The sequence below is a fragment of the Brachyhypopomus gauderio genome, chromosome 3, assembly GCF_052324685.1.
Source record: "Brachyhypopomus gauderio isolate BG-103 chromosome 3, BGAUD_0.2, whole genome shotgun sequence".
NCBI classification, from domain to species: Eukaryota; Metazoa; Chordata; class Actinopteri; order Gymnotiformes; family Hypopomidae; genus Brachyhypopomus; species Brachyhypopomus gauderio.
This window is the reverse complement of record NC_135213.1, coordinates 21,688,526-21,716,151: the sequence shown is the minus strand read 5'-3', so window position 1 is coordinate 21,716,151 and position 27,626 is coordinate 21,688,526. Positions and strand designations below refer to the sequence as shown.

General features: G+C 42.8%; 1 protein-coding gene across 4 annotated transcripts in view; it reads right to left on the bottom strand.

The window, feature by feature from the left end:
* The window catches only part of rhbdf1b (rhomboid 5 homolog 1b (Drosophila)), a 38,136-nt gene that overhangs the window by 5,217 nt on the left and 5,293 nt on the right, over nt 1-27,626 (bottom strand). For all 4 annotated transcript variants that reach the window (XM_077000317.1, XM_077000318.1, XM_077000315.1 and 1 more), the window contains 4 exons: nt 4,505-4,657; nt 4,096-4,241; nt 508-721; nt 180-398 (listed from right to left, as the gene is read on the bottom strand). In XM_077000317.1, the coding sequence (XP_076856432.1) occupies nt 180-398; nt 508-721; nt 4,096-4,241; nt 4,505-4,627 (702 nt within the window). In that variant the 5' untranslated portion in view covers nt 4,628-4,657. The remainder of the gene's footprint in view (nt 1-179; nt 399-507; nt 722-4,095; nt 4,242-4,504; nt 4,658-27,626) is intronic.

Here is a 27,626-nt window from a genome sequence, read left to right as displayed (position 1 = left end):
TATCTCTGTTCCACAGTATTCTAGCTGGCTAACAGCTGAACATTCCACTGGGATTACCACAGCCATGTGTTATCACTGCTCCCAGCATGTAGTCCAGACTGAACCGGGCCGAATCCAGGCCCGTCAAGACATGCTAAATTTTTTTGCATGTAACTCGCAACCAGACACACGCAGCTGACCTTCACTAGTGCTGCAGCCGCCCGGAAGCCCATCCTGGCGACGGACTCTCTCTTGCGTCGGCGGGGTGGCCGGGCAAAGCCGGAGCGTGAGCTGGTGAAGGAGCAGAGGGAGATGGTGCCTGGGGTGACAGGAGTGTGGAGGGGGGGGCCACCCCCACCCCAGCCGTCTGCGTCTTCCACGTTCCGGAAGGCACGACCCCTAGCCAGCGGGTCCACAATCTGCCAGGGAGGTTAGGTGGTTTGGAAGGGCAGCGGGTGTGGTGTTGGCAACAACAAACAAACAACAGTAATCAAACAAACCAACACAAGCCCACCGGAATCGACTGACCTTCTGCATGCCTCGCTGCGATGGGGAGACGTAGAGCGGCGGTGGAGTCTCCGTGCTGGTAATGGACAGGTTGTCCTGGCTGGCCAGGTCCATGTCCCGCGCCACCTGGGCCTTCAGCTTGCCGTAGCGATGGCTGCAGTGCTGCAGGCTCCTCCTCTGCCACCTCTGGGTGGCGTCGGCGTCCTTGCTGACGCCGAACCAGTCGGCCGTGCCCCTGTGGTCAGGGAGGCCAAGCAGGCCAAACAGCACAGCGGTTACCGCGGAGCACCGGAATCTTTTCCCAGGGAAAGGCGTCCTAGTGATGGAGAATGCTCGTCCGTGTGTGGCGGAGATCCGCGATGTCCTGATCGTTGTAACTGTGAGTAATACTCCGCCAGGAAAGAACTCACCTTCAAAACACCTGCTCTCCCTCTTAAAGGGCGTGAGCTCTTCCCATTCAAACAATTCCCTCAACGGCCATCATTTTCCAAAACATTTTCCATTCCAATCTGGACATAAATGGGTTCATGATTCTTTATTATACTCAGACTCATGACTAACCTGGGACTCATACTATTTCCGTATGTGCATGTTTGTGTGTGTGTAAACTGTGTAGAGCTTTGAGGCTATGGGGATTGTTTAGAGTAAAGAACACTTAGTAATAACAGGCCCTGACTGTGTATCATTACAGAGGAGGCTGGCTGGGGGAGGCCTTTTAGGGCAGGAAGGAGGGGCAGGAAGGGGAGTGCAGGGGATGTTAGGGGATGTGCGGCCATGGCTATTGTTCTCCCTGAAAGATAGTAATTTCAGTTCACGTCAAAACATATGTCAAAAGCCAGTTATACACAGTAGGTCTGCATCAAGTGTGGCAGGGAGCCACACTTCAGGAGCCACAGTGATCCTGAATTTCCTGGCACACACCTGCCTGAGTGGAACACTATCTGCACCTCACTTCTTCAAACAAATTCACACAAAAAATTCCCAGTTCACCAAAACGGATTTGGCTACAGATTAAGAGCTTAATCATACTGCAGTTGTTCAGCTAAGTGGGTTTGTTGCTTATCTCTTCGAGACAAGAACTTAGGCGACTAAGAGAGTACCCACCCTAAAATGACCAACCTACACAAGGCAAAGATGTTCCAAGACACTTCAAAGTTGTTCTTCAGAGTTGGTTTTGAAGTCAAGAGCCACAAGTAAATACCACAAACCACAGAGCACAGAAATTCAACACCAACTACTTTAATCCCAATGAGCTAGTAATGTTTGGGGTATGTGTTCACATAAATAATCCTGCCTCGTTTGAAAAGCTTCCTGTGTCGATTAGGTGGAGCTGGCTGCTATGCAGTTTAAGCACAAGAAACATCAAATAAAAAGCACAGAAAAGAAGGTATTAGAAAAGATCACAACACAAACCCCCACAAAAGATAACATACAAAACTAGTGGTTGACGCACAGCACCAATGCCTTGCTGTGAGGGTCTACATCTACTTACCTCTTCTCATCCCAAGAGGGTGCAAAGGTCATGCCTTCTAAGTGTTCCAGGCAACACAGGGAACCCAAGACTCTGTCTTTTGGCACATGATGGGCTTTTCCTTGGTCTGCATCCAGTCTACTCGCACCATCATGCAATGAGCAGCTACGGTAAACTCTCAATCTGGGACTGAGGTTGTTTGCTTTGCTGCCTCCTTCTGAGAGCGAGACTCTAAGATGGCCCACCAATTGGCTGGGTGCCAGCTGCCTTTCCTGGTGGGCTTGTTTAAGTAGAGTGTGTAAACACAGTCTGAAGGACTAGCTCAGCTGATGGGTGAGAAGGGGGGACATGCCTCTGCTTGAAGAGCAGAACACACCAAGAACACACCAATTAAAATACTGTTCCTTTAAACACACATGTGCACATGTGCACTTGTGCATATTATACACAAACCTTTACCTCCTTGGTGCACTTAACTGGTGAAAACAAGGCAGGTAAATATGAGACCTGCTCTATAAAAGTGATGAATTAGGGACTATTCTTATTGGAAATCATATGGCACAATCAGTATGTCCATAGCTATCCTCGGACACCCATTGCATCACTGTGAATCTACCTAATGACTGCAAGACAGAAATCGAGCCTACCGATCCAATACAATAACACTTGCTGTAGTCGTGGGATCTGGTACATTTCCATGACTCCCAGATTTGAGGGTTGAGAGTGATTTGAACCACAGACCTGCCAGTGCTTCTGCCTACAGTAACTGGCATGGAGGGACTCGTCCAATGACAGCGAGGTGATGTGATTACATGCTTCGGCACAGAACAATCACAGGTATGTGGCCATGGACCTGCTATCCAAACACACCCCTCTGCGCAGCTCAGCCAGCAGCAGCGCGCGTGCGGATCAGGCACGGCTCAGGCAGGTCTGGTGAAAGGCTGGTTCTGCCCGCCTCTGGCCGTCTGTGACATTGTTACTCATCCCTCGTGCACGTCTCGTCTGGTGGGCGTTTCTGTTTAAGGACCAAGAATATTTTCTGTCCCACAGGCCTGAAACATGTTCAGAACCATTGGTCTCAATCTGGATGTTTGCTTTACAGTTCATCCCACAGTGAGTAACACAGACAGTTATGACAAGTTCCTGTTTTTATCTGCCCCTGCTGACGCTTAACAGCAGAGTCAGAACTTTGACGCCAGGCAGACTGCAGGCTTTAGGCGTATTAGATGATCAGTTGCTGTTCATAAGTCTACGGGCCAGTGTAAGACACCACGAGTGCTGCTCAAGGCTGCTCCAGCTCACGTTTGTTCTACAGTGCTTTTAATGAGAATGAATGTAATTAATGAGTACTGGACGCTAGTCACACGTGTAGGGTACCTGAGGACAACTTGGGGTAGTGACTGACGCCTCGGGGCCTCGAGGCGGGAGAGGCAGCGCCCCTTAACCAGCACTGCGCTCACCTGCTGAAAGCGCACCCTCTTTCCCCCAAGGCTGGGACAGGGGGTGCAGCACAGAGAAGCAGGAGGAAGAAAAGTCAGGGAAAGGAGGAAGAGAAAGAAAAAGAGACAGAGAGGGAGATCAGTTAGTGGAGAGCTTCTACAAAAGAAACCAAGTGTGAAAAGTGAAAGGAATGGAAATGGTAGGAATGTTTCAGAACAAAAAGTCAGATACGTGGGAACAGTTCAGAAAGATGAACAGCCAGCAGAGTTCTGTAGCAAAGAGCCAAAGAGGAGGAGTCTGGCCAAGAGCCGATGTGACAGATACATGCAATGCAAATGAGAACAAATGTGCTACTAAATATTCTACTGTAAGTGAGAATCATACAACGTACAACAGCAATGAATCCTCAGAATGTAGGACTTGGCAAAACTGTAAAAGGTGCTGCATTTTTTGACATTTTTTGAAGATTTCTTGTCAGAAATAAAAATGTGGGTGAACGGTGCTTTTGAAAATGAAGAGCAGAGAGCAGAGGACCACCATCAGGTGCACTAAACACGTGCTGACCGCCAGGTTTACAGGGTGAACATTTGCTATGCTAATATGCATTTAATTCAAGCACATAATGTTTGTGTTTTATGCAGAAAATGCATATGCATATGCATGCGTGTGTGTGTGAGTGTGTGTGTGTGTGTGTCTACCTCTTGATGGTCTCAGAGAGGGAGGGTTTGCGTAGCCTCGCCGGTCTCCGGAAGGCATCTGGGTCCAGTGTTGGCAGATGTCTGAGCTGGACGCTCTCAGTGGGCACACTGGCACTGCGTAGGTGCTGCCTGGAACTGGTGCAGGACTGGAGGAGAATACTAGAATACTCACCCTCCACCACACTACACATGACCCAACAGCTACACATCCACCAGCACTGGAGCAAGGACAGAATCAGGTCCATGCAAGTGACCACAGAACAAAAGCCTATACTACTCTGAGACAATATCAGTGCTTTATGTAAACTACCAAATACCAGTGGCCTAAAGCAATACTTTGTAGGTACATTACTCTGTAAATACTCTGGAGTTCAGAGAAACTGCTATGAATCCAAAACATTCTCGGTACCTGCAGGAAGAGGCTGTATTCATCCATAGGGACAGCGCATGGGGCGAGGGTGTCCAGGTGATGCCAGGGTGGCTTTTTCCGCTGCTGCCCGCCACCGCCGCCTTCCCCGTCAGCCTCGACCATGTCCGGTTCACCCTTCCCCTGACCCGCCACCTGGAGAGGGCAGAGAAAGAGAAGAAAATTGCTACACGACCTTCTCCTTTCAGCTGGGGGGCGGGGGGGTGGTTGTTGTGCCTCTTGTCGAGGACTGTGTGCAGGAACATAAATACCACTGTTTTGTTTTGAGTGAAAGGTCATTATCTGAATTGCAACTAATTTGCACCTCTTTGTGCAGTAAAGGCTTATCAATCTAACATATAAAAAACAGTTTAGAAGCTGTACACTAGAGGGCGCTGTTTTCCTTCATCAATGCACAGATGGGACAAGTGTCCAGGTGTCACCAGCTTGATTACAAAGTTCAGAGAATTTCTTTTAGAGATCCTTGTAGACTAATGTAAGCAAACACAAGCTCTTGCCAAACACTTCAGACTAATGCTGTTTATGTACTAATGCTGCCCAAGAGCAGGACGATCACAGGGGACCGGCGGGCATTTACCATGCACAAATATGAGTCTGTCTCCAAACAGTAACAGCCCAAAAACTGTACTAGGGGATTTTATTCAGACAAAAGGGGGCAGTGTGGTGTGGCGGTTTGCGTTATATGTTCGCCATGTTTTCTCATAACTGGAGAGAACTCGGCAACGTGTAAATCTGTTTCCCTGTCTGTTCTGTCATCTCCTAAATTTGAGGTCAGTAATGTCTAGAATACTAAGAACAATCACACGAGACACCAAATGTTGTGAACCAACTAGTTATCAGCAGTGTTGGGAACGTTACTTTAAAAAAGTAATTCGTTATAGTTACTCACTACTTGTTCAAAAAAGTAACTGAGTTAGTAACTGAATTACTCTATAATAAAAGTAACTAGTTACCAGGGAAAGTAACTATTTGCGTTACAGTAAAATAAAAAAAGTTATATGCCAATGAATAAGGATTTTTTTGAAAAAGCAGTTTTTACAGTCAGTTGAAATGAGTAGATCAGAAAGGTGTTTAACTTTTGATATTTATTGCACATCCATAGACCAGTGCAGGATAAAATCATTTAAAATCCCAAATCTTTGTAAAAAAATAAAAGCAAAAGTAAACAGTTACACTATATAAAGTGCATTTACATCTATCAAATTAAATTACATTCTCTCAACCTGAGACAACTGGTTTGTTCACAACAGAAGTAAACTTAACAATAAAACCTCTATTCTTAATTAAATAAATCAAACAGGTGACCTGTGACCTATTGAGATCTGTTACTTCTCACTAGCCTGGGCAGCGGTCCGCTCGGATTACTGTTAGTATATCAATATATAGTAACGCACCGCTTTTAATGACCAGTAACGTCAACGGCGTTGTAACGACAGGAAAAGTAATTAATTATATTATCCCGTTACTGACAAAATGATGCCGTTACCTAACGCCGTTATTTTTAACGGCGTTATTCGCAACACTGGTTATCAGAGATTGCATAAAGGAAATTGTTCTGAATGTTTTGTAGTGAGGAAACTGAACCTCGATAGCAAATTAGCTTAGCTGGCTAACATCATCATGACTCAGCTTTAGTCCATGTTACCACAGATCGCCCAAATCCTTTCAGAGCGTTTACTGTTTTATTAACTGCATTAAAATAATTTTGTTATGTACAGCATAAAATGGATAGTTTGTGTGTTGATGCAGAAACTAGTTTAAAATAATGTACAGTATGATGTTAAACTATTACCTCCGCGATGTGCGGGTAGAGATAGCAAACTCGTAGCTATACGGAGTTGCAAATGTAGCTACCATAATGGCTAAATGATAGAGAATATGTGGAGAATTAGCAAAGATTGTAGAGGAGTTTTAGACAGACAATGTATTTCATGCTTTGTATCCCCGTGGGAAGTGAGTCATGTCATATGAAAACATTAGAGATATAATGAGAAAAAAAAACATGTTAAATGTTCAAGTTGAAAAAATATTTCAACTTCAAAAGATCTCGGAATTTTTTCTTTAACTCCTCCGTAAACGTACACTTTCGTTTTGGCATTGTCGTAGAACCAGCGGACACACGTGCTTTCGCTTGTAAACGCTTTCTTCTTCACACACACACAATGTAAAGTAGATAGATTTGAGGAGAAGGCCATGACTAATATGCGATACAGAGAAACCTGGAATGGAACAGAGTGGCAATTCTAATCACAATGCACTGTAGGCTACATGTATTATATTTGAGGCAGTCGAACAAAATCCAGGACGATTTAGAAATTCCCCCCTGACATTTTTTTAAGTCTCAAAAGTAGGACATGTCCAGGAAAAAGAGAACTTCTGGTCACCCTAACTCCATGAAAGATGGCCCTTGGTAATGTTCAAACTATAGCCAGAGTCACTGAAATGTGCCTGCCTGGAAAGCCTAAAGGAAGAATAGTAGTCAGTAGTGCAACACCATCAGCACCTAAAGCTAACCTATGCTTGTGGCAACCTCCAGCTGACCTCAGTGATCTTAGTGATGAAGAACAAACGAAGGTCAGGAAGATGTTGTGGGAAGAATCAGCAGCTTTTGCCAGAGATACGAATGACATTGGATGCATTCTTAGTTTGCAGATGTCTGTCTTACAGACGATATTCCCATACAGATGGCATATTTGTCAGTCCCCAAACTGTTATTTAATGAGGTGAAAGAATATATCCAAGAGCTGTTTATGAAAGCAGACTCTCCAGAATTTCGCGATGTTGCGATTTGCACCTTCAACACAAATTCAAGCAAACCCCACAAATTCAGTGCGGTGTTGCAACTTCAGCCAATCACTGCAACTTTCCCGCAAATTTGACCAATCACTGATGTCGTCTTGATGTGACGTCGACAAACTCCCGCCTTACTTCCGTGTATATGTTCAAGAAGAGCAGACTGAAAGCAGCATGAGCGAGGTGAACATTTCACACTTGCCGACGAAAATAACGGCAAAAGATCGGGAAAAGCAGTATCCCGGTACACTACATGAAAACGGGGGTAAACTGGGTTTTTTTTGTTTTCAGTGTTTTATTGTTTCACAAGGATGGGTTCATACATGTATTTCCAACAAGTTTAAAATTTCTAGTACCAGCCCATCCACTCCAAGTGATTTTTCATAGTCTTTTAAGAGACAGAAAGTCCATTTCTGCCACCGAGCTGTTGCACTTCGAGGGATCATTTCAAGAAAGTGAGAGGGATCATTGTGCATTCTCTGTCCCAAGACCTGTGTTTCAGGGGGCGGGGCATACAAAAACTTGAGAGGGATCATTCCTGCCCAAACTATTTCATAGAGTAAGAGAAATAAAATCATTGCTTGAAGTGTTAAAACCAGGGGTAAAACACATGATAAGAAGCATAATACCCATAGGGAGATCCAAATAAATAAATAAATGGACAATAAATACATGGGTAAATAACTGGGTTTCCAACTCTCACGCATTGAGCGTGAGACACACGCATTTGACTGTCTTCACACGCCACACATCCGATTTCTCACGCATCGCAATTTTTTTGAAAAACACCCGCAACATCAAACATTTTAGCCCGCAACAAACACAAAAAAGGCCCGCGAAATCCTGGTGGGACTGAAAGGGTGGCTTGTAAAATCAAAGTCCCCATATTCCGCCCCAGTGGTGTGCGCCTGTAAGAAGGATGGGACTCTTCGTTTATGTATAGACTACCTATTGAACTGGAAAACCATCCCTGACCGACACCCACTACCTAGGATCCGGGTATACTTGATCAGGGTAAGGCCTACCATCAGGGCTTTATCGCAAAGGATTACCGACACCTTACTTCCTTCATCACTCTGTGGGGACTTTATGAATGGGTCTGCATTCCTTTTGGCCTTTCCAATGCCCTGGCAGCATTCCAAAGGAGTATGGAGGAGATGCTTGGCCCACTGTGGGATGAATGCTGCTTACCATATCTTGACGACGTCCTGTGCTACTCAAAAATATTCGATGATCATGTGGAGGGAGTCCGCAAGGTTCTGCTAGCCCTCCAGCATCATGGAGTGAAGCTGAAACCTGAGAGATGCGAGCTATTCCGACGGGAGGTCAGACATGTTGGACATCTTGTGTCAGCTCAGGGAGTCAGGATCAAACCCCAAGGATTTGGAGGCAGTGAAGTTGCTAGCCTGCAAGGCTCCACAGATGGTTGGAGATGTCAGGAAGCTCACCGGATTCCTGGGATATTATCGTTCCTACATCCAGGACTTCTCACATATAGCAAAGCTATATGTGAGAGTAGCTCCTCTATGAGCTACTCCAAAACAAGTCGGACCAGACACCCCAGGGATGTAGTAAGGGGCCCACAGTTGCCCTCCAGGACACCTTAGGCCATTCAACATCAGCAAGCCATGGAGCACCTTATCTCTCTCCTAAGCAAACCCCCTGTGTTGGCTTACCCTGATTTCAACTTGCCTTTTGTGTTACACACTGATGCCTCAGACAAGATGGTAAGTTGAGAATTATTGGATATGGGTCCAGAACGCTAATGGCCGCTGAGAGGAATTATCACCTACACAGCGGAAAACTAGAATTCCTTGCCTTGAAGTGGGCAGTGTGCAAAATTTTTTGAGATTATTTGTATTACACACCACACTTCACAGTATATACTGACAACAACCTATTGACTTATGTCATGAGTACCACAAAACTAAATGCAGTGGGACAGTGGTGGGTTGGGGAACTCTCAGACTTCAAGTTTGACATCAAGTATAGGCCAGGAAAGTTAAACATTGATGCTGACATGCTATCACGTGTCCTATTAGATATTGAAGATTATACCAAGTCCTGCACCAAGGAGTGTAAAGAGGATGTGGTGCGTGCTCTCTGGAATGGGAGCACAGCAGGCAGACAAAGAGGTAGCCTGAGTGGCAGCCCTCAACATTTCCTCCCAAGATTCCCTTCATCCACCCTGTGACCATGTATCTTTGATTAGCCATGATGACCTGGTGGAAGCACAGCGAGCAGATGAGGCTATCAGTGAGGTAATAAAGTTGAAAGGAATAGGTTCGCTAGTAACTGACAAGATATGCAAGGTACCTAATGGAGCAGCTAGGAAATTCTTCCACGAATGGGGCAAACTATTTTTGAAAGAAGAACTCCTCTACTGGTGAGCCAATCAGACAAAACAATCTGTTCAGTCTGTCAGTCCTTCCAGCAAAATACAGGGATTTGGCTTTAAAACAGTTGCTACAACTAGCAAGGGATAGATTTTACTGGCCTTACATGGCAAGGGAGTTTGAGGAGTACATCACAATGAGATGTCCTTGTATAAAGTCAAAGAAGCCGGTGACTCCGAGCTCCTATGGGCAGTATTTCATCAAGTTTTCCTCTTGAGCTGGTGTGCATTGACTACACTGACTAGTCGGGGTGGCTATGAGTACATTCTTGTGGTAGTGATAATTTCACAAGGTTCGCACAAGCCTATCCCAGGAACAACGAGTGGAAGAACAGCAGCAGTGCGTATTTTTAATGACATTGTACATCGCTTTGGATATCCATCAAAGATCCATCACGACCAGCGAGAACGGGCTCTTCCGCACCATTCAACACCTGTCTGGCATCCGTCACTCAAGAACTTCCAATCTATGACCACCATCTGATCTCATTCACTGCAACACTACCTGCTGTGAAAACCAGTCCTCGAGTTATTTCATTTCGCAACATCAAGAACATTGATCAGACTCTGTTATCGTCTGAAGTGAGTTCTTTACAATGGAACTTAGGTTCTGTCTCCCCTGAGACTCTTTTATCCCAGTATAACATGGAGTTACACCACCTTAGGGGTGGGCGATATGGGAAAAAAATAGTATCATGATTTTTTTCATAAAATCACGATTTCGATTTTTTATCACGATCTTCCATCCAAAAAAAACCAAAAAAAAAAAATTGGGGCTACAAAGCTTTCTTTTTAAGCAGATTTAAATGAATGATATTGCAATTTTCCATGTGCAAACATTGTAAACAAAAAATGTAAAAAACACACGTGACACTGTGTCACGTAGGGCTACGCCCCCCTCTCCTAGCTGTCACTCCGGTTTCCCTGTTCCTCGTGTCTGTTGTTCCCTGCTCCTTGAGCCCACCTTGTTGTGTGTTTCTATGGTTTCCCCACGTCTGCCATGACCATGTTGTTATTGTCTTCCCCTGTTTCCATAGTTGCCAGGTTTGTGGTTTTCATGCCAAATTGGGCTTGTTTGAAAATCCAGCCGCGGGTAAAAATTCTGGGGTCGCGGGGTGCGGTTCTTTGGGCCACCACGGGGGTTACAAGTCAACACAAAGAATTGATCGCGGTACAATACTTAATTTGTCTCCATTTTAAACACTCGCGTGTTTCCCATCGGTTATTTTGTGCTACTTACCTGTTTATTTTCTTGCATCGTTCGTGCTCTAGTGGATTTAACTGTTTCTGTTTCGTCTTCGTCGTAAGTGCAGTTCAGCCTAGTCTGTTTCCCCTGCCTTGTTTTGTTCTTTGTGCCACCATGCCCGTTTATATTTAATGTTCGGACTGCCTACCTGTTATGACCCCTGCCCGGTATTATGACTCTGTCCATTCAATAAATCTGGCTCTCCTCAGCGTTTGTGTCCGCCTCCCTGCTTTGTGTCACGCAGTTCCTTACACTGTTAAAGTGCACTATTGCACTAAATATTTCCCAGCACTTTAAACTTAAAGTTAAATATTTATACATATAGTTGAAATTATTCGATATAATTCGCTTTTTTATTACATTATTTAATGGTTGTTTATTTTCAAAACGCCCAATCTTAACGTCTTCACGTTCTCTCATGTTTCGTCCTGGAATTACAAGAGGCTCGTATTTGTTAACAGACAGCTATTTGTTGTGAAATTAAGTAGTTACAATTTCAACCATTTTCAAGTACTTTAGCCTAAATTCCAGCACTTTTCAAACCTGGAACACAAAGCAACATTAAAATTCGTCAAATAAATGTTCCTTTCAAACATATCGTTCGCGCGAGGTGTGGCGGAGTTGCGTGCTATGGTCACTCGTGAGGCGGCTGCCCGCATTGTTTCACTTTCGGCGTATTACTTGGGATGCCTACGTCTCAAGTGATTGAATAAATTTGTACTGGCATTGGACGTTTTCACGTGTTCTTTGCACACTTTACATATCGCTGTAGTTTGGTCTTGGTGGATTTCCTCTTCTTTAGCAGCTCCTCGGTTTGGCTTTCAGCCGTCGTTGTCCACGCAGTTTTTAGTTTTTACAAACACAACATGGAGGCGTGGAAGACGCACAGTTCGCTGTGATTGGTCAGTCCCACGCCCTACGTCTGACGCATCGGTGGGAACCAGCATAAAAAAAAAGTCATTGCGCTGATTGGCAAAGGCGATCTATACGATTTCTCAAATTTGGTAGATCGCCTGCGATTCTCCACTCGTTATCGCCATTCACGATTTTATATCATCATATCGTGCACCCCTACACCACCTTTTGGATAAATACGCCCCACTAAAAACAAGGACAGTTTCATTTGCTCGTAGTGTGCCATGGTACACCACCGAATTGCACCACTTAAAATCTAGGGGACGACAGCTCGAGCGCTTGTTCAAGAAAAGTGGACTTACAGCACACAAGGAAATGTACCACAGCCACCTAATGCACATCACCTACTCAATTGCATTCTGTTGAACTATGCGATATGTTTATGACATTTTTTTACTCTAAAATCCAAAACATCCATCAACAGATAACCTCTCGCCACTCAGTTAATGCTACCCCTAAGTGCATTCCTGATCTATTGCTATGCTCTTCCTCTTCTTTTTCTACCTTTACACTCCCTACAACTATTGAAATAGCCCATCTTATTAAGAAAGCTAAGCCTACAACCTGCATTCTTGATCCCCTTCCAACAAATCTTATCAAAGCCTGCTCATCCTCTCTATGTGCACCTATTACTGCTATTATTTAGTCTACTCTTTCTACTGGTCTTGTCCCTGCCTCTCTTAAATTGGCCATGATTACACCCATAGTTAAGAAACCTGGATTAGATCAGACTGATTTTAATAATTTCCGGCCAATCCCAAGTTTACCATTTATCTCAAAAATTCTAGAGAACATTGTCTATACTCAGATTCATACTTACCTTAGCAAAAATAACTTATATGAGACCTTTCAATCTGGTTTCCGTCCTCTCCACAGCAAAGAAAATGCTCTCCTTAAAGTAACTAACGATCTTCTAGTGGCAGCTGATTCAGGTCGGCTCACAATTCTCATCCTCTTAGATCTAAAGGCTGCGTTTGACACCATCTCTCACCCAATACTACTTGATCGCCTAAAATCCATTGGGCTTACTGATACGGTGCTTAAGTGGTTCTCTTCCTATATTAGTGATCGCTCCCAGTTCATCCGCCTCAAGAATTACCAGTCGTTTTATCCAAAGTCACTTGTGGCATTCCGCAGGGCTCTGTTCTCGGACCTCTCCTATTCATAATCTATCTTCTCCCAATTGGCCGAATATTTAGGAAATTTTAAACACATTTTCATTATGCTGATGACACCCAGGTTTACCTCTCCACCAAACCCAATGATACTCTTCCGCCCTCCTCCCTGGTAAACTATTTAGACCAAGCAAAAAAATGGTTCTCTGAAAATTTTGTACAATTAAACGCCAATAAAACTGAAATTCTCCTAGTAGGAACTAAGAGCATTCACTTTGAATTTTGATCATTGCGCTGTCTCTCCGTCCCAGGTTACAAGTCTGGGAGTTGTTTTTGATAGCCATCTTTCCTTCAAAATACACATCTACAATATTACACGTTCAGCCTACTTTCATCTTAGGAACATTTTCAGACTGTGTCCATTTCTCAGTCAATCCTGTACAGTTATTCTGGTCCATGCATTAGTAACATCGAGACTAGACTATTGTAATCTACCTTCAAATCTTGGCTTAAAACCCACCTATTCACATTAGCATACTCCTGACTCCTTATTTTCACTTCTCCCTGTATGTCCTATATTTTATCTGGCTGAAAGTATTTGAATATATGTAGATCTGTTTGTCTGCTTTTAATTTATTAACTGTTGTAAGGTGTCCTTGAGTGCCATGAAAGGCGCCATCATTAAATAAAATGTATTATTATTATTATTAACATCACCCTATCACCGTCAGGGCCAGCTGAAAGGTTCAATCGGACAGTACTCCAAATGCTGAGAACTCTAACAGACAAGGAAAAAGAGAGATGGAAGGATCAACTCCCACAGGTTGTGCATGCCTACAACTGTACTTGGGTGTCACCCACATTTGCCAGTAGACTTGATGTTTGGGTTAGTAGAGCACAGAACCAGACTCACCAAAGGGGGATGCTGAAAGGTAGCTGAATGATGGAAGCTTATAAAATCGCCTGTGAAAATAGCAAAGTGTCCAGTGCCAGGGGGAAGACACTTTATGACAAAAGAGCAAAAGATGTGATGTTACAATCTGGTGACAGGGTCCTGGACAGGAACCTTATGGCGCATTTCCACTAGGGCCTGCTTGGCGTGGTACGGTTCGATACGGATCGATTCGCAACGGAACGGTACGATCGCATTGTGTTTCCATTACAATGGTGGACCATCACAATGTGGGTGGAGTCGCTGTTGGCGCGCGGGTTGTAGTGTCGTGACATCATTTGTATGCGACCACAACACCGGTCGATGCCCCTTAACACATACCATTATTGTATCTTATTTATCTTTATCTTCATTATTGTATGTGGTTGCTCTAATTATTGATAATAATTTGGTATTACTCAAACAGGCTGAACACACCCTGCATAAAAAGCATCAGTCATACAATCAAATGAAATCAAACTTTATTATGAAATATAGATATTTAAAGTACAACATATGTAAATAATATAGTTATAGTTAAAAAAGTGCAAAAAGCAAATTACCTAAAAATAACGTATAGCTTTATATGAAATAAATATTTATAGTACTACAAGCAACATTTTGTGTTCTTTTACTGGCGTCTGTCTCGCATGGTGTTCACAAGTTTGCCAAGCACCCCGAGGAAAGCCCGGTTGAAGGAAACATTTTTCGCCAACTCCGCTCGCCTCGTCAGTGGAAGGGGAATCTTGAACGTAAAAAATAACAAATATTAAACACAAGCATTCCCGTGAAAGCAACAAACAATATAGCGTAACTGCACAAAATGTGTAGCATGTCATCGCTGCTCATGCTTTGTTTATGGCTACAGCTAACTAGCAACTAGCAAGGCTAAGAGCTAGCTATTGTACAGTAGTGACTGTGATGGTAACATTAACTACAAACACAGCTCTAAATTCCTGCGTTTACAATAGATGGGTTCATATTATGTTCATATTACATCTTTTACGAGCCTAGTAAAACTGAAATCACAATACACTCACCATTCTCCGTGGCCTCCAGCACCGACATTGTCGTGTCCAGCACGTTTTCTCTTCCGTTACTGGCTGGCCGGTGACCGTATATGGCATCCATTTGCTGGAATTATTTCCAGTCTTTGCGGTTTGCTCCGCTGCGTCCGTTATGGTCCTTCACCGCCCGGTAATCGCTTTTAAGCTTTTTTAGCTTGGACCGACCGGCACTGCTGAACGGACCGCTGGTAGCCATGAGTGGCCATTAGCGCGGAAACCTCGCTAAAAACCTTTACATTTCTAGTGGCCCCATCCAGTTCGCCCTGGATTTTTTGATCGCTGGTTATTAACAGAAAGGTTTGTACCTCGGCGTTTGACCAGGGAACAGACTTCTCTCCTTGGGTTTTAAAAATGGCTGAGGAGTCCATAGCATAGCGGAGGAGTCGCTCTCCTGTGACGCAACCTGTGACGACACTCCCTGGCCAATCAGTGTCATGCTGTTCTTCCACGTCACAGAACTGTACCACTTTGGAACGGTTAGAACCTCGAGCAAGTAGGTACGAAAAAAGTACCCGAAGGTACCGGCAGACTGGGACCTGGTACTAATGGAAACACTCACAAACCGTCGCGAATCGAACCGTACCGCGCCAAGCAGGCCCTAGTGGAAATGGGCCATTACTGACCGAGGGGGACCAGGAAAGCTGAGGTCATACTGGCCATTTAGGTCATAAAGGAACCAGTATATGTAGTGTACCCTGAAGCTGGGGACAAGAAAAAAACAAGAACACTTCACCGAAACCTTTTACTACTGGTGAATGACCTACTAGTTCCCCAATCCCTGGGGAAATAGCATGGCGAAGGAAGAATCAATCAAGTGCCACACCAGAGTTTGGAGGTTATTGGTTGAGTGTCGGACAGAACACTGAAGAGACCTGCCGTGGTTTACCGCCAGCCACCTACTTTACATCAGAACAATCTTCTGTGCATGCCGGTAAGGGAGGAAGCCCAAGTAAGAGAAGAAGATTTGGCTGAGATGGGTGCTCCTGAAGAGTGTTCCTGAAGAATATGAGGCAGACTCAGAATTAGTGTTGTCAAAAAAATCGATATATCGATACGTATCGATACTGAACATTCTGAAACGGTACAATACTCGTTTCCCTTAAGTATCAATTCTTTTTACATAAAATGCGCTTTTGTTTGACCCACCCAAGCTGCCGTAATGCACAGGACAGTTTGTAATGCTAATATGGCAGCTAAAGCAAACGCAGTGCTGTTGGATTCGAAGCAGATACAGATGGAAAACTGAAGGACATGAACAAGCCCGTTTGCAAGCGGTGCTTTTGGAACATTTCAACGAAGGGCGCTAAAGCCTGGTTGAGTGACCATAGCGCTCGACTCCGTGCGCACCTCGCGCGAACCTCCGCGAGCGGTGGAGGCTTTATACTTTCCGCTTTGCAGTGTTGTCCAAAACTATATGTGGTAGTATAAAAGAAACACCCCTCAAAACAGGGGAATGAACACTTACCTGACGAATTTTAATGCTGCTTTGTGTTTCAGTGTGTTTCAGGTTTGAAAAGTGCTGCAATTTAGGCTAAAGTACTTGAAAATGTTGAAATTGTAACTACTTCGTTTCACAACAAATATCTGTCTGACTGAACAGTTTTCTTGTTAACAAATACGAGCCTCTTGTAATTCCAGGATGAAACATGAGAGAACGTGAAGACGTTAAGATTGGGCGTTTTGAAAATAAACAACCATTAAATAATGTGATTAAAAGTGCAATATTTCTAATCATTTCGAGTATATGTATAAATATTTAACTTAATTAAGTTTAACGTGCTGGGAAATATTGGTACAAGCGCTTGAATTGAACCCTGCAAACATGACTTTGTTCACTGCGCTGAGGCGCGGCGCGCGCGAAGTTACAAAATTCGAGAGGTGCACGACCTCGCGTGCGCCGCGCTTCAGCGCAATGAACAAAGTCATGTTTGCAGGGTTCATACACCTTGTGGAATTCAAACACTTGTATGTCACTTTCAAGGTCCATTTCAATATTTCCCAGCACGAGCAAAGACACTTTGTCAGACGTTCAAAAGACGTCCACTGAAAAGCCAGAATGAAAGTTTTAGCGACGTCTTTTTTAAACATCTATTACTGCCGTTCAGTTGCAGTTTTTGCACGTCCTGACATCCAATAAAGGTCCTAGTCAGATGTTCAGATAGAAAACTCGTCATAGACGTTCATGTTAAGTTAAAAGGTTAAGGTCCTAGTCACACTGTCAGATTTTGAACCAGTTTTGAACGTCCACCAGACATGCAAAAATGGGTCTGGACTGACCGACGTGATACAGACTTGATTTTAACGTCTTTCTGACGTTGCATGTTTGTTGGGATAAGTTAAATATTTATACATATACTCGAAATTATTCGCTTTTTTATCACATTATTTAATGGTTGTTTATTTTCAAAACGCCCAATCGTAAGGTCTTCACGTTCTCTCATGTTTCATCCTGGAATTACAAGATGCTGGTATTTGTTAACACAAAAGAACTGTTCAGTCAGACAGATATTTGTTGTGAAATGAAGTTACAATTTCAAGCATTTTCAAACACAAAGCAACATTCATTTGTTTGTTTATAAAAAAAAGGCTTTAAAACGGAAATTAGCACCGTATCTGACTTTGGTATCGAATTTCATTATTTTTTTAAGTATCGTATCGAAGTTGTAATTCTTAGTATCGTGACAAGCCTACTCAGAATCCGTTGGCGAGGAACGTCACACAGAGTTTCCCCTAACAGGCATCCAAATGGAGGTTAGAAAGTCAGCTCAGTAGAGAAGGCCTAGGCGGGATTTCACATATGAAACACTTGGTCAACCATTAGTGCCAACGCATGCTAAGGTTAACTCAGCAAACGTTTACACAAGACCACACTCACCTGACTACGACCCACACTTTCTAAGTCATTGCATACACTCGCATGGACATAACCCAATCCTGGCTTGAGAAATGCGGGTACTTGTGTATATAGTCTATTATAATTATATCTGTCACTTCTTTTCCCTTTCCACTGAAATGTGGTGGACATTGTACATGTGTTTAATTAGACAGATCATAAAATACTGTCCGTAAGGTGTACTAGGGGATTTTATTCAGACAGCAGGGGGCAGTGTGGTGTGGCGGTTTGCATTGCACGTTCGCCATGTTTTCTCAAAAACTGTCTGTTCTGTCATCTCCTAAATTTCAGGTCAGTAAAACCTAGGATACTTAAAAGCAGTGATTGCTCAGTTACCTTGAAAAAGTAATCTGATTACTGATTACTCCTTTAAAAAGTAACTTAGTTACATTACTGATTACTTGATTTTAAAAGTAACTACATTAGATTACAAGTTACTTTAGTAGTTACATTCAGCAGCAAAATTAGTTTTTCCAATACACACTTTATTGGAAGTGCATTTTTAACAGTTACAATGTATCTCCTGACATTTAAATAATGTATCTCCTGACATTACTTTTGTGTCGCTGCGCGGTATTATTTGTAAATGTATTTGTAAATGTAATATAAGCGAACTATTCAGTCAGACAGCTATTTGTTATGAAACAAAATACAATTATAATTTCAAGCAATTTAAAGTACTTTAGCCAAAATTTCAGCACTTTTCAAACCTGAAAGACAATGCAACATTAAAATTCATCAGGTAATTGTTCCTTCCCCTTGTGACGGGCAGGGGTGTGAGTGAAAACGAAAGCAATCATGCCAAGTCTCATGAAAAAAGGAGGGTTTAATGTATAACGTGCGCAAACCAAAAACCCGTGACTCGATCAGAATTAAGGATATAATAATCAGCAGTCAACTGGTACAAAGACAAGACATATATAGACAGACAAACAACTGTCAGGTAAGGCGGATCATAAGCCTCGCCCACCTGAGGAAAGAACACAACGCAACAACAACAAGACAATTGCGCTGTGGACGAGAGCGACCGGCAGGTGGGCCTCCAAACCGTGACACCCCTGTTTTTGAGGGGTATTACTTTATGCTGCAAAGAATGACGTGTAAAACGTGTGGAGCAGAGTGTGGAGTCAAGCGCTACGGTCAGACGCAAAAATATAACTGAGCCAAGAAGAAAGCAAAAATATATATATTTTACTAAGGAAAATAAAAATAGTAACGCACAGTTACTTGGATAAGTAACTTTAATCTGATTAGGCTACTGGACTGGAAATAGTAACTCGTTATATTACTCGTTACTGAAAAAATGGTAAGATTAGAGACATCACTGCTTATAAGAACGTGAACCAACTAGTTAGAGATTTCATAAAGGAAATGTAATGTTTTGCAACTTGATAGAGAGTTAGCTTAGCTAGCTAATAGCATCATGATTCAGCTTTAAGTCCATGTTACCACAGGTCACCTGAATCCTTTCAGAGCATTTACTGTTTTATTAACTCTGCATTTAAATAATTTTGTGTTATTTACAGCATAAAATATATGCTGTATGATGCAGAAACTAGTTTAAAATACTCTGCAGTATGATGTTAAACTATTTTGATACCTCCGCAATGTGCAGGTCGAGATATGTGAATGTGTATACGGAGTTGCAAATGTAGCTAATGTAAATAATGGCTAAATAAGAATATGTGGAGAATTAGCAAAGATTGTAAAGGAGTTTTAGACAAACATTGTATTTCATGCTTTGTATTCTTGTGGGAACTCAGGCATGTCATGTGAAAACATTGGAGATACAATGAGGAAAAAACACACAAGAGGTGATAAAAGTTCAAGGTGAAAGATTGTTTAATAAAGATAACTCCAGAGCAGGCACGTGCAGAGGGGGGGGCGGAGGGTGCTGGAGCACCTGCCCCTTTGGCCCTTTCTGCCCAAAGTGCCCTTTTGTCAATTTTTGTATGTGTGAAAGTCTGTCTGTGTGGCATAATAATAATAATAATAATAATAATCACCATTCACATGTGAATCACGTCGATTCACATTGACCCTTACGTGCCCTCCTGACTTTACGTGACGTCAGCACGTGACCTAGGCGCTACTAAGCTGCTAACTCTAGATACGGAGAGAGAACAGCTAACGGTCCGGTAGGTAGGTTTTGCCGTGGTATTTGTTTGTGCACGCCACATTGTTTTCTTGCAAGATAACTGACAAAGTTAGTGAAGTTAGCAGCATTCTGTGTGTGTGAGACTCTACACACACTCTCACGAGTTACAGTGTGCCTGTCACTGTGTGTGTATATGTATGTTGCCAGGTTCGCGGTTTTACCGCCAAATTGGGCTTGTTTGAAAAGTCAGTCGCGGGTGAAAATTCAGGAATGGCGGGGTGCGTTTTATTACCGGACTACTTTAAAAATTACCACGACCGCCAAAAAACAAAAAAAGTGTCTGTTGTCTGCTGAGAGAGAGAGAGAGAGAGAGAGAGAGAGAGAGAGACACACACACAGTTGCAGTGTTTTTCCTACATGTATATTTCTAAAGGCAATGAGGCATATGCTATTTGACTAAAACTCTGCCATGTACATGCCTATTTACATAATTTCGGACTATATTAGTATAAATACAACAATAATAATAATTAATTTGAAGAATTTAAATTGTGATTGTGACCTCTCATTAAACAAATCAGAATGTGTTTTAACACTTGTATACAGACAAATTAAATATGCATGAATATAAAATGTGACATTTATAACCTTGCTGTCTTGCACAAAGTGGATAAAGCACAAATACATTTACTGGCAATTGAAAAGGATATTCCAATCAACTACAGTGAAGTCATTGACATATTTCGGAGCATGGGCAACAGGAAGTTGCTGTTATAACTGAAACAAAAAAATACTACTTTGTTACATGCACAGAGAGACAGACAGACACGCACGCACACACACACACACCCTTCCTCTATTCTCTTTCTCCCATTAAAAATGTTAAGTTTATACATGAGTTTATGAGTATCAATTAATAAAACCAGGATGGAACATTACATGTTGAAGTCATGTTTGTGTCAAAACAAATGGTTGCATTTGTTTTTTAGAAACAAAAACTACAGCTGTGAAATTAAAATAAAGAGGTGTAAGAATTGTTCCATTTTTGTCCAAGGACTCCAGGAAGAGAAGCCACAGTTAAACAGTCCAGTGTCTAATGGGGATCTGAATTCAACTTAATACATTATCTTTCTATGTCCTAAATTAATGCAGAGCTTGAATTATAGCTTAGTGGATATAGGCTGTACCTCCACCCCTCTTTTATTCTTGTCCTCCCATTAATGTTCCCCTTTCTTTTTACGAATGTGCAACTTGATCTGTTTAGTTCAGTCAGCCTGCTGTATCCTATCTCAGCACAGAATCTCCTACAAACAATCAGCTGTATGGCAGGTCACAGTGCGCCATGTTTAATCTTAGTTATCTTTGCATCTTATCATGATCACATAACACTTATTTTAATCAGCCACTATCTCTCCCATGCTCTTTTTAGTCACTTCAATATCAGAACAATACAGCGTCTCCACCAACCCCCTCAACAGTAGCTGTTCAATGTACTCAATCAGGTAAATATAGACTATAGATATAGACTACTTTTGCCCTCTATCAAAGATATGAGATGTGGACAATAATATGGTATGTTGTGATTCCATGTTATATTATTTATGAATAAGGGTTGCTACAAATCAAACTGTTATATTTCAAGGTATGTTTCTGTATGGTGTTTCAAATTTGTGCTCCATGTGCCCCCTTTTCACTTTGAGCACCTGCCCCTCCAAAGGTCTCTGCACGGCCCTGCTCCAGAGAACTCTGCAACATGTAAACCTATTTCCCTGTCTGTTCTGTCATCTCCTAAATTTCAGAAGTATTACTGTTATTTGTGTGCCATCATACGTTACAGGAAACATATATAACAAAAAATTGAGCATTTCTTTGTATACCAGACACTTTTTAGCCAGTCATTCTCTCTTGTGATCCTCAATAGGCCAAAAATCCCTTAGTCCAAAAGTTAAGAGATGCACTCAGGGTGTGCTCCCTGATATGAAGCATGTTGAATGGACAGATGAGAGTGGGGTTTTCTGCCAACAGGCCCAGTTATTTACTGAAGTGTCTCACACAAAGCACCAGACCTTCACCCTCTCCCCCCTACCCATGCTGTACACATGGGGTCAAATCCTTTTGTTTCAAAGGGGAATGCATCAAGAATTCTATAGAGGAGACTTTTTTGTCCTAATCAGACAGATGGGCACTGTCCAAATCAAAGGCTCATTTTGAAATTCAGACGGCCTGGCTTAGAGAGCAGAGGTGAAAATGGCCCAGTCTGGACCGTCATTACTGGAGCCATTGTCTTGCTTTGAAATCACTTCTTCCAAGAACCCAAGGCCCATGCACCAGAGCCAAGGGCAACAATCTACATGCTATTCAACACCGACGGCTTCACCAGGCAGCCTTCCTGGATGCAGTCAGCTATTTCCAGTCTTCTGGATAATGGAACATGGCACCAGACAAACCAACGGGGGAGCATAAATGTCCTCTTACCAGCTCTGGTGTGATGCAAAGGCGTGTTTTCAGAGCAATAAGAAACCAATGTACTTTTTTTAGAAGGTAAATACAAAGTTCTTAAAATAGCATTCCTCAGCAACAATCCCACCACATACTACTGCAAACCATATTTTCCTCACAAACAAATGCATTAAAATTGGTGGTTTAAGAATCTCAGGTCCAGACCATGTTTTTTCTTTATTAGGACTATAAACAACTCAAAGCAAATGATCAATCCTCTGCTGTTATTTGTACATATTTCCCTGGTCAGTCTCATCTCGGCGAGTCATCCCCAGATTTCCACGCCCATGCAGCGTAGATTGCGCAGCAAGGCATGTGATTAATGTCCACTGTCCAGAGTCTCCATGTCCGCACACAAAAAAAAATGCACTCTGACACAGAAATGGGCTGCATACTCTTTGCTTCTGACCAGAAATGACTAAACCTTCGCTCTACCATCAGCATCCAACCATAATTTCAGACCATGGGAACAATTACTGAAATTCCACCGATTCCAGAAACTTGCAGCTGGTATTTGGGCAGAAAACAGACAAAAAAAAAGGTTTAACAAAGTAGAAGGTCTGTGGCCATGACACATCATGCGATAAAAAGGACGGAAGTACATCCCCACTCCACCACACACTGGCTACCGGGTGGTCAACATTCTACATGTTTGGACATACTGTGAATGATGCATTTATAAAATATGCAGGTTTTTTTCCTCATAGTGTTTCTAAAAACAAAAGAAGACAAACAACAAATAAAAGGTCATGCATTCATGTATTTAAGCTCTAGGTTTCCATTACTACTCTATACCTTAACTCTGCACATGTGTTTACAATGTGTGTATGACTCTAAATCTGCTTCAGAAGTAGGCCCAGCACTGCAGATTTAATATGAATATTTGCCATAGTCTTGCTTTTAAAAAACTTTGATATCTATGTTTTGATATGAATGCTTTTCCTTGTCCATATACGTATATATAAAATAAATCTTTTCAAATTGAAAATATTAGCACTTTGCAATATGCATGAAACAATTACAGATTTACTAAAAAATCTGTAGCAAACATATAATGCTTAAGTTGCCATTTCCTGTGGACTGTTATTAAAGCATGTTCACTGAAATATTTTAATAAGGAATGCTGCTAGAGGTGTCAGATTCATATTCATCTTATTCATAACAGTCATTATATTTATCAATTATCAGCAGTGGTGTAGGTTTCATTTCAACTTTGTTGGACTTTGGGGGACACCACTCACACCACACAACCCAATACATTTTGTGTAGTGTTAGCACACATATTTCAGATGGGGCTTGTCCTAAATGAACCCCGCCCCCCAAAACCATGCCTATGACTACTAGGAATTCCAACAGCCATGATATTGACATATTCAAAGGAAAAATAATACTTCCTTTTGCAATTAACCCAACACCATTGGCCTTCCCCATCTGCTCTCTGGTTTTAGCTCTATTCCTCCAATCTATACAGCAGGCTGCCTGTGGATGTAGGTCAGTGGAGTGGAAAGAAACATACATAACATCAAAGGCTAATTACATCAGGGACTTCAGCGACCTTTAAAGCATCTGGATGGGCAGAGTTATAAGAGTTCTCTAGTGCATGCTCCTTAATAATCCCTCATTACCCTGAATGCCGGCTTGCTTGCTGTCACAATATGTGACCCAACATCCTAATGAAAGAGGCCTGCACTGTGCTGAAATGCAAACATCACCAGTGTTTTCACTAAGGCCAGATGTTGTGGCGAGAGCCTTTGGGTCTGACTATTTGAACGGGGTGGGGGGGTCAGACATCCATGTGTTCTTGGACAGTGATGGATGAGCTCATTTGGCAAACACTTCCTTCCTGTGAGTAGTGTGGACCTCTCCCAGTGTTCCTCCTCACAGCGAATGGGCTTTAGTCACACTTTGGAAGCTCTCACCTTTTAGAGACTTCCTCAGAATCAGCCTGGACCAAGACACTCATTGCGGTATGCTGTGTATATATGTTCATTTCTCTAAAAGAGATATGAATTAGATTTTTGACTTCCAAAAGACACCAGTATGGTTCCCATAATTCTGTTCTCCCATGAAGCCCACAAAATTGATCTGTTCAAGCTTCAAGGCTTTTCTCATCATTCTTTCCAGGATGGACAATATCACATGACTGTCTCATGGTATGCTGACTGTCTAGCGCTTACACACAAATTAGCCCACACACACAAGGTCTGTTCTAGAAACATACGCCCACTCACACAGAGACACAGTGGAGTCAAATTAATTCCACGAGCTACTAGAGAAACCAATTGTTCCTCTCAAAAAGGAGGGAAGACTCCACCCATCTGATGTCAAAAGTAACTCTACAGCCACTTCAAGGTAGGAAATGTGTTGAAAGGTTTGGAGGTGATGCCAGTAATCAAAAGGTACATGGCCACATCTGCCCCATGTGGTACAATATTTTTTTATTTTATACCAAGCATGAATTTGGATAACAATAGATCAGATTTTTCCAGACTAGGTCCTAGAACCCCTAAATAATCAACAAAACATTGAGCTTATACCATTCTGGGTATAATAAAACCAAAATATATGATTCAAACAAACACATGCCGTTAGATTAACATTAGTTATGGACTATCATCATCTTGGGATAAATTGTGATTCCCTTTTTATTTTAAATAAATTAGTCAACTATTTCAGGGTTATGTTGAACAGATTTGGACTCATACTCCCATATTATTTTTGACACTGGCTTTGAAGGTTTGTCTATTTTATGTAAGACTTATCATATTAATAAATTTTCCCTTGCTGACATGGTGATGTGTCTGTTCAGTATTATTAAGGCTGCCTATGAAGCCCTTCTGTCAAAAGCAGCTGAAGTATTTGATTTCAGGATTTCAGACAGCCTCTAACAAGCAACAGACGCAGGGACAGAAGCTACAGAAGATGAGGAACGCGAGTCTGTCCTCCAGCACCCGAAAACTCCAATGATACGTTTGGCCGCACTACAAGCCACTTGGAGGCTGACGGCAAATTCGTGTGTGCCTTCTGAACCCAGCTGGGTGGGTGCGCTGAAGTAGATTTTCATCAGGCCCGGCTGTTAATCTGGGCATAGGGCCTGACCGAGCGCTCACCACGCGCCATGGAAAACCATGCATGCGCCCCTCATAGTGAAAGCTGTTCAGAACAGCCACCTCTTGAGTGATCACAGGACCAGCCTGACCCGTTTCAAATGCCACCCTAAGCTAAGTGTGCACATGGGATGGATGGGGGAAGAGGGCTACGGCAAAGCCATGCTGTGAGACTTAGACTGTGAGACTGAAGCTGTGAGACTATTACTGTGCGACCAAGGCTGTGAGACTGAGACCGTAAGACTGAGGCTGTGAGACTGAGGCCATGAGACTGAGGCTATGAGACACCGAGGCTGTGAGACACTGAGGCTAAGAGACACCGAGGCTGTGAGACACTGAGGCTATGAGACACCGAGGCTGCAAGATACAGAGGTCACAAGACACCGAGGTTGCAAGAGGTCTTGCTGTGACCCTGAAGATTAGGCTCCTGGCTCGTCGACAACTAGCTCATTGTCTCAAGCGAAAACAGCCACTTCCCAGTCAGTGGGAGCTCAGAGGAGCATGTGTGTCGCATGCTTGAACAACATGTGATCTACATTTAAATACTGTTCAGTGTGATAGCTGAAGCAGTTCAGGTTAAAGTGGTTCCTCTGGGTGGGCAAAAGAGACTGCAGACTACTCACACCCAGCACTGCTTCACATAGAGAATGTCATTTAACAGCACTGGATCAGCTACTCTGTTCCATCTGTCCAAGGCAAACACTAGCTCTGCACATCCATGACTCTATCATGCATCAAGATGAAATGAAATGCCATAAAACACAAAAAGTGATTACTGCTCGAAAACTCCTAATTTAACACACAGACTTTCCAGTAAAAGAAACCACCTTTGTTGCCAGGAAGCTAAATGAGGAGAATACTTTTCCCTGCCAGTGAAAAGACAGGAGTAGATGGACCTGGTGGATGTGTGCTATTCACACTTAAAGCCACAACACAACACGGGTGCAGACCCTAAATGAAAGAAAAAATCAGGCGAGAGGAAGCCGGCCAGCTCTTCCCTTAGCAAATTGCATTGCAGACAGCAAGGCATTACTATATCTCATTAAATTTATTCTGTGAGCCATTGCTATCATGCTATAGATTAGACTCACTTTTACAATACCACTCAAGGTTAGATAAGACTCTGGCTTTTGACACACAAATAGAGAGTACTGGACTCAAGGCTATTCTAGTGTCAGACTGATCCTACACCTGGATCATAAAGGTATGGTAGCATCGAACAACTTCCAGAATTTAACCACATCTAGAGAACCATACAGTAATGTGGAAGACTATCCACATCCTGTAAAGCTATGCTGAACCATATTGCACACTGGAAAACCGCCAAACTGAAACAACAAACAATGTCTTCCTGCAATTGTCTGCTATGCAGCCCTCAATCTCACACCTTTCTGACACCAGTTACATCGCAGCTTAGACTACACCCCGTCATGTACAGTGTGATACCGCTGATTGAATGTTGTCCGTGTCAACATATTTCACAGGTCAGCTAATCCGTTACAGGAAGTCCATAGTATCGAATTACCCGGTTGCTGCCATAGCGCTCTGCTTTTTCACTGCGAATCTCTGCTTCCGTCAGCATGTGAACGCTAGCAGCAGAGAGGCATTAGCCCAGGCTCAGATGGGTAGGCCTATAGATGATTAGCGTGGATAGAAATAGCTCTCTGTCACAGTGCACATGGCAGAGAGAGGCAGGTTCCTCTCTCTTTAAATTCCTCATCTCTGGAAGAGCAAAAGGGCCAAGGATGTGGATGTGTAACCGTTCGGGATCGGGCAGTTCATGGCATTGTCAGAGAGGTGGCAGTCTCCACAATGGAGCTCATTACGCATCATCCTCAAGCAGTGAAGTCAACATGAGTACTTCCTCTGGCTGGCTTGCACTGTATAAAATTAAACGCTAATTGTGCACAGATGCAGCACAGGCGAGAGAGGAAAACGGTCACTGAATAGGATTTCATTAGAACGTGATGATTAGGACTTCGGAATATAAGTACATCACGTGTAAATAAAAAGCTACCCTTTACCCTTTGTTCCTTATTGTTAAG